The sequence below is a fragment of the Chenopodium album genome, chromosome 11 (genome assembly GCF_948465745.1).
Source record: "Chenopodium album chromosome 11, dcCheAlbu1.1, whole genome shotgun sequence".
NCBI classification, from domain to species: domain Eukaryota; kingdom Viridiplantae; phylum Streptophyta; class Magnoliopsida; order Caryophyllales; family Amaranthaceae; genus Chenopodium; species Chenopodium album.
The window spans coordinates 2,049,452-2,057,027 of record NC_137844.1 but is presented as its reverse complement, the minus strand read 5'-3'; the positions used below and the strand labels follow the sequence as shown (position 1 = coordinate 2,057,027).

Genomic DNA, 7,576 nt, shown 5'->3' with positions numbered 1-7,576 from the left:
CTAGGTCTAGTCAATAGCGAGCAAATTTGCCATTCAATTTACTCCTCTATTTCACTATTTGTTAATATAGTTCCTACTTCTATATTTATGGTTTAACTTTGTAAACTTTAACCAATAATTCTCATTAATTTATACAACAAATTATATCAAAAATAATTAGATTCATATCAATATAAAATTATTATAATATTAATTTTTTACAAACTATGCCACATAATTCGGAGTAATATACAATAAGTAATACAATCAATTGAAATTACGTGTTGTGAAACAGATGGACTAAAAATTGATGACTAATTTTACTGTTTCATCACCTTGTTGTGGACTTGTGGACCTCGTGGTTCAAATGTGCAAGGGCATTTTTTTTTTTTTTCCTTTAACATTTTTTTAAAAAAAATCACGGGAAGAAAAGAATCCTAAATTAACCGGCCTAAAGAGGGACAAAACAAAACAAAGTTACTTAAAAAAGAGGAAATGAAGTAAACGAGTAGCAATTTCAGATTTTGAAACCCTAGTTCATCTTAGATCTAAAATTAGTCAAAACCCCTCTTTTTTTCTAGAATTCGTGGTAGCTTCAAAGCTGAATCTGCAGATCATTTCATGTTATTACCCAGGTAATTTTTCAATTTTCCCCTAATCTATTTAGAATGTTCTGAAATTAAGCTCATTTTAGTGTTTAATTCGGCATAATACTATCTGGGATTTGATAAATTTGCAAATTTGAAGATACCCAGTTGAATTTTTTGCGAATTTATAGGGACCCAATTGATCATTGGGTCAATTAGTGTGGAAATAATTTTGTGGGTTTAGAGAAAATGGGTCAAAATTATGTGTTGAAAGAGGAAGAAAAAGTTATGGTGGAAGCTGTTGTTGGGAAAGATGCATATAATTTCTTGATGTCAACAGCATGTGATGATTCTCTGTCAGAATTTAATCCACCAGGTGATATTTTGAATTTGCAACAAGGGTTGTGTCAAATTGTTGATGGATCTAGTTGGAATTATGCAATCTTTTGGCAAATTGCTAGCTCTAAAAATGGCAAGGCAGTGTTGATTTGGGGGGATGGGCATTGCCGTGATCCGAAGGCGGTGTTAGCTAGAGAGAGTTTAGATGGTGGGAATGGGAAATTTGGTAAAAATGAGGCTAAAAAGAGGGTTCTTGAGAAGCTACATGCTTGTTTTGGGGGATCAGTGGAGGATAATTTTGCTGCAACATTGGATAAAGTATCAGATGTTGAGATGTTGTATCTTACATCTATGTATTATTGGTTTCGGTTGGACTCTTCTTTGGGTCCTGCGAAATCCTTTACTAGTGGCAGGCCCATTTGGGTTTCGGATGTTAGAAGTTGTTTAGATCATTACCAATCGCGTGCACACTTAGCAAAATCAGCTATGTTTCAGACGGTTGTGTTCGTCCCTGTGAAAACTGGAGTTTTAGAGTTGGGTTCTGTGAGAACTGTTATGGAAGAGCATAGTTTGGTGCAAATGGTAAAGACTGTATTTGGTGAATCACATTCTTTTCCGGCCAGAGCTTCCCCTAAAGTTTTCGGGCGTGATCTTAGTCTTGGTAGTGGTTCTAGACCACGCTCAATGAACATAAGTTTTGCCCCAAAGAAGGAAGATGACGCCTCATTTTCTGCAGAATCTCATGTTGCTGGGAGTGATATGGGTCCTAAGAATATATTTGGGTCACCTTCTAATGGAAAGCATGGTGAACATGGTGACAAGAAACTCTTTTCAGAGATCAATTTTGGGGGATCGAATCCAGAGACTGATTTCCCTGCGTTAGATGAGGCTAGCGAAGAGTTTTTGTTGCATGCTGCTGAGCTAAGAGCACGTAAGAGACCAGTTAGGAGACCTGCTAGTGGGAGAGAAGAAGCAATGAGCCATGTTTTAGCAGAAAGACAAAGACGAGAGAAGCTTAACCAACGGTTTTATGCATTGAGAGCTGTTGTCCCAAATATCTCTAAGATGGACAAGGCGTCACTCCTTCTTGATGCCATTTCATACATTAATGATCTCCAAACAAAGATCAGTGCGCTTGAGGCTGAAAAGGAGGCTGCTAATCCCAAGCAGGAGGAACTTCCTATCCCAGAGATTGATTTTCAGGCAAGGCAAGATGATGCACTTGTTCATGTTAGTTTCCCTCTTGATGATCACCCTGTTTCTAAAGTCGTAAGAACTTTGAGGGAACATCAACTTGTCGCACTAGAGGCCAATGTTAGTACAGCAGATGATAAGATGGTTCATACATTCAAAATCCGAGCTCAAACTGAAGGGGCTGAGAATCTTAAGGAGAAGCTAGAGACTGCTCTTTCCAAATAAACTACAATAGGAGAAAGTTTAATTGTATAATTATTCTTTGTTGTATAATCATAATTTAAAGTACACATGTTTCAGATGACGTTTTGATTTTCTTCCTTAATCATCTATTTATGGTTTACTATCTCCTCCTCAGAGTTATAGTAGATTATTGTGTGTGATGTTAATTGAACCAATCAATACCATTGCAAAGTCTCTATAGACAGGGTGTACTTGTAAGTTGTAACAACCTTAGAAAGTCGGTAGAAGTATTCAAGGCTATTTGCTTGCTTGTTTGAAGCTCTCCAAATGAGGTAGAAATAACCTTGAAGGTACACCTGATTTAATAGAATTTGCGGAACCTCTGCTTGTTGCCTTCATGATGAATTATCAATTTCTGGGATGTATGAAGTAGTAACCTTCATTAATTCAGACTCCAATAGAAGCAAAATGTAAGTGCCGTTCAGATCTGATTGCAAGAACAATAATAACTTTAACGATTTGATTGCATGAACAACTTTAACGGGCTCCCTCATGGGAAATATGGGTAGAAAAAGGTGCAACACAAGGAATTTCAAAGAGGTCACCCATTTTAGTTGCTCTAATGATTGGAGGGTGTAAGTTTTTATTCCAAATAATTTTGATGTAGTTGAACTCTTTCAAACTTATAAATCTGTCATTTTTTAAAATCTATGTCTGACCTTATTACGTTTTTCGATCCTAATTTATTTGAACTTATATTATCAAAATATATTTTGTTTCACTAGATCTTATTTTGTTTGAAATAAATTCAAAGATTTTTCATTTCATCTGAACTTATCTGATCTTATGAACTTATTAAATATATCCTTATATAAAATAAACTTATTTTTCCTGAACTTATTTGAACTTATTAGATCTAAAGTAAGTGAAAATAAGTTGAATAAAATATGCCTTAAGTCTATTATTATTCTAATTATTAATGTGACAAAACTACCAAGTGGATGGTATACACTATACAATAACAAATAAAGATTCACTAATCAGTAAACAACACAAATAAAAAATAAATTAATTAACATGATAAAAACAACACAAATTAATAGCTATAGTATCTTTTCATATATTCCTTCGTAGTTAAATTGAATAATTAAATGAAATCATATCCTCCAACCTTCCCCAGGTCCCAGGACATTACATTATCCTGCTATATTTTCTCTCTCTTCTGTAATGGCTTTTCTATTAAGTTGCTATTCTTACACGTAACTTAACACCTTCATTTCACAAGATGCACAAATTCTTGTGTTTTTTAACTGTTCCACCTGTACCTCGTGCTCCTGCTCTACCTTTTTTTTTCCCTCTGCTTTAAGCTGAAAAACAACCAAATTTTTAATTAAAGAAAACCCAAAAAAAACGGAGCCCCAAAAACCCTGGAATTTTACTGAAGTTGTAGTAGTAAAGACTCAATCTTTTTGAAACCCTAGCTCTTGTTTCAAGACCCTTTTTTGTTTAATAATTTGTGGTAGTTTCTGCTGAATTTGGGGTTTCTGCTGTTTCATTTGCTACCCAGGTATATAATCTTTCTTGCACTTTTATACAGTGTTGTAAAGGTCATTTTGAGCTTGATTTATGCTTAGGTTTGTTGATTATTGAACTGGGTTTTTGATTATGTTAGTAATTTAGAGAAACCAGATCGATTTTTTGTGATTTGTAGAGGTTTGATATGAATTGAGAGGAACCCAGATTGGTAATTAGCTTTAATTTTGAGATTTTGATTCTGGGGTTTGAGGAAGATGGGTGTAAATTGTGAGATTAATGATGAGGATAAGGTTATGCTGGAAGATGTGGTGGGAGTTGAGGCATGTAAATTCCTGATGTCTAGTGTTTGTGAAGATTTTATTGGTGATTTTAATGATACAGGAAGTAGTGATGGTGGTATGCTGAATCTTCAGCAAGGGCTATGCCAAATTGTTGATGGTTCTTATTGGAATTATGCAATATTGTGGAAGATTGTTAGTTCTAAGAAGGATGGTAGGTCAGTGTTGATTTGGGGTGATGGACATTGCCGAGACCCGAAGGCGGTTGTTGCTGGGGAGAGGGGAGATGTTGGGGAGGGTAAATTGGTTGAGGGTAATGGAGAGATTGGTAAGAAAGATGAGGCAAAGAAGAGGGTTCTTGAGAAATTACATGCTTGCTTTAGGAAGACAGAGGAGAATAATTTTGTTGCCACTTTGGATAAAGTATCAGATATTGAGATGCTCTATCTCACTTCAATGTATTATTGGTTTTGGTTAGACTCTTCTATGGGTCCTGCCAACTGTTTAACCTCTGGCAGACCGATTTGGGTTTCGGATGGTAATGCCTGCTCAAATCACTACCAATCTCGGGCTCATTTAGCTAAATCAGCTAAATGTCAGACGGTTGTGTTTGTGCCTGTGAAAGCTGGAGTATTAGAGTTGGGTTCTATTAAAATGGTCACGGAGGAGCAGAATCTGTTGCAAGTGGTGAAGCATATCTTTGGTGTACCTCAACCTGTACAGGCAAAGGCGTTTCCTAAAATTTTTGGCTGTGAGCTTAGCCTCGGTGGATCAAAACCACCATCGACCAACTTGAATTTTACTCCAAAGTTGGAAGATGATGCTGCATTTTCTGCAGAATCTCATGTTGGTGGAAGTAATGGAGGTGCTAAGCACACTTATGGGTCATCGTCTAATGGGTGTGTTAGTGAAGATAGTGGCAAGAAGTTGGTTTCAGAAATCAATTTTGGTGGTTTGAATCCCGGAGCCCAAACTCCTGGCGTAGAGCCGGCTAAAGAAGAGCTTTTGTTGCAGCCTAAACCAAGAAAGAGGGGTAGAAAACCTGCTAATGGAAGAGAAGAACCATTGAACCATGTTGAAGCAGAAAGACAGAGACGAGAGAAGCTTAACCAACGTTTCTATGCATTGAGAGCCGTCGTCCCCAACATTTCTAAGATGGACAAAGCTTCGCTCCTTGGTGATGCTATTTCTTATATTACTGATCTTCAAATGAAGGTTAAGATGCTCGAAGCGGAAAAGGAGATGGCTAATCCAAAGCAAAAGCACATGGCTATTCCTGAAATTGATTTTCAGGCGGGGCAAGATGATGCACTCGTGCATGTCAGTTTCCCTTTGGATCTTCATCCTGCGTCAAGTGTTGTAAAGACACTTAGGGAAAATCAAGTCCTGGCTCCTGAAGCCAATGTTTCCACAACAGATAACAAGATCATTCATACATTCACCATCAGAACTCAGAGTGGTGGTGCTGAGAATCTAAAGGAGAAGCTGCAGGCTGCTCTTTCTTTGTAAGATCGACCTTTGTCGCATGATCCTGGCACAGTAATGAGTAAAAAACTTTCCTTTTTGAAGGTTTAGCCTTCTCTTTAATCTGTGCTCTTTGTTGTATCTGGTTACCATTTCTGATATATATTTAATGTGTCATGTATGATCTGCCTTCTTTAATTTGATATGCATATCCCGGCATAGCACTATCCACATGGCACCCTCCCCACATTTAAAACCGATTGATTCTCGCTCCCATGTAGTTTTGTCATAGGAATTCCAGCTATATACAGAGCTGCTCCTTAGACGAAGAGCTCAATTGCGGATTGACAGGAACATTCTCTGTAGACAGCAGGTGAGATAAGATCCAATTAGATTACTTGATATAAATATTTTGAATCAACAATATCTTTCAGAACTTATATAAAGACTTAAGGCTTTTAGATTCATGGCTGTAACATTTTGTCTTTAAACCTTCTTTAGCTGATCTCTTCATTGCCACTATAATTTCCTACTCTGTAGGTTTGTGGTTTGTTAATTAGCAAGTATAGGCTAGAAAATGGTTATTGTATACATTGCAGTTGTGGGATGATGGTTGTGCTGCAACTCTATGCCTGTTATTGCAATCTCGGTCAAAGATCTACAAAGTAACTGAAAATAGCAGAATCTAACAATGGAAAAGTTTCGTATTCTTGTAAAGTTTTGTTGGCGGAATGATTTTTACTAGAACTCTCAGATATACAATACAAGTTTCTGTTTCCTAAGTACTTGTTCTTCCAGCACTCTTATATTCACAATTAAATGTGCCTCAATTTTTTGCAGGTACTGAGTTAACAGAACAAAAGGGAATTCTATTTATCATCTACTGATCAAATCTATATTCCATATGTACTGCTATATAACTATAGTTGTTGTACAGGAGCAGATGTAAGCAGCAGGCTTCGCTATCTTCTGATGTTCCTGCAAGTTCTTGGTATAGATTAGTATCCCAATATCTCATCTTTTCAGAATTAACAATGAGTAGTTGGTACAACATGGTTTAGGCTTCTCACTTCTCAGAGTTGCATCTCCTTGGAGGATTTCTACCTGAAGTGGTCCAAAGCTGATCAATATGATCGAGCCTAACTGGTCGGGTCAATTTTCAGGTAGTGAGCTGGTCCACTTAGCATTTTTTGAACATTTTGGTCCTCGGCTTGATTTTCTAGGGCTCTTTGGCTGACTGTTATCGCCCCTGAATTTGTACCATCAATTTTCCTATTTGACAGCATAGCATTGATTTTTTAGTTTCTGCTGGTTGAAAGCAGGGGTATGAATGAGTCAGCAGATATCCAAAGACAGACTGATACTTTTCCAAATTTGGCAATAGTATAACACTGATTTTCTGGCATTGTATTTGTCAGGTCTTGAATCGTAACAAGTCTTGTTGTTTCAGTTTACTGGTAAAAATCAACCTTGTGCAGTTGTGAAATCAAGAACAAGATTGTTAGTTTGTAGCATAAATTTGTACTCAATGCAGTCAAATAAAGCTTCTGCAAAAAGAATTTAGATGTTCAGTCAGAGTTTTGTAATCTTGAGCTTTGTCCAATTTCTCCCTTTTTGATTTAATTTGCTCCAAGTTTTCTACAACCAATATTATTGATTTATTGTGGTGCACAGTTGCTCTAGAAAGAAAGGTCAAAACAAGAAAAGCCAGCCAGGAGTATAGTGTTGAAAAATAAACTGCATTTATGAACTTACATTGGCCCCCTATATTGTTCAACCAAATTCATTTAAACTTCACCAAATCTAGTAATTAAGTTTTCTACTTTCAAATCTCTTTTTGTATCCCCACATAATTTTATTCAATCCCATCTGTCTCAGGCTACATATACAAAGTACTATTTTATGATCTCCGGTTAAAGTTTTTATTGCTATTTGTTTCTTATTGGATTACCTAATATGACATCGCATTTAATTAATGATGGGAAGAGGGTCTAAGTTTTCCATTAGTAACAAGGG

At 36.5% G+C, this 7,576-nt stretch overlaps 1 protein-coding gene and 1 pseudogene across 1 annotated transcript; both read left to right on the top strand.

Moving 5' to 3' along the window:
- Positions 1 to 428: 428 nt before the first annotated feature.
- Positions 429 to 2,419, top strand: LOC145568188 (transcription factor MTB3-like). Its single transcript, XM_081627628.1, has one exon. The coding sequence runs from the start codon at positions 816 to 818 to the stop codon at positions 2,322 to 2,324; it is 1,509 nt and encodes a 502-aa protein (XP_081483754.1). The 5' UTR covers positions 429 to 815; the 3' UTR covers positions 2,325 to 2,419.
- Positions 2,420 to 3,444: 1,025 nt separating this feature from the next.
- On the top strand, positions 3,445 to 5,741 carry LOC145567126 (transcription factor MTB3 pseudogene; annotated as a pseudogene).
- Positions 5,742 to 7,576: the final 1,835 nt, after the last annotated feature.

Excerpts from the sequence above, each read along its gene's own strand:
- LOC145568188 (XM_081627628.1), top strand. The coding sequence starts at position 816 with ATGGGTCAAAATTATGTGTTGAAAGAGGAAGAAAAAGTTATGGTGGAA.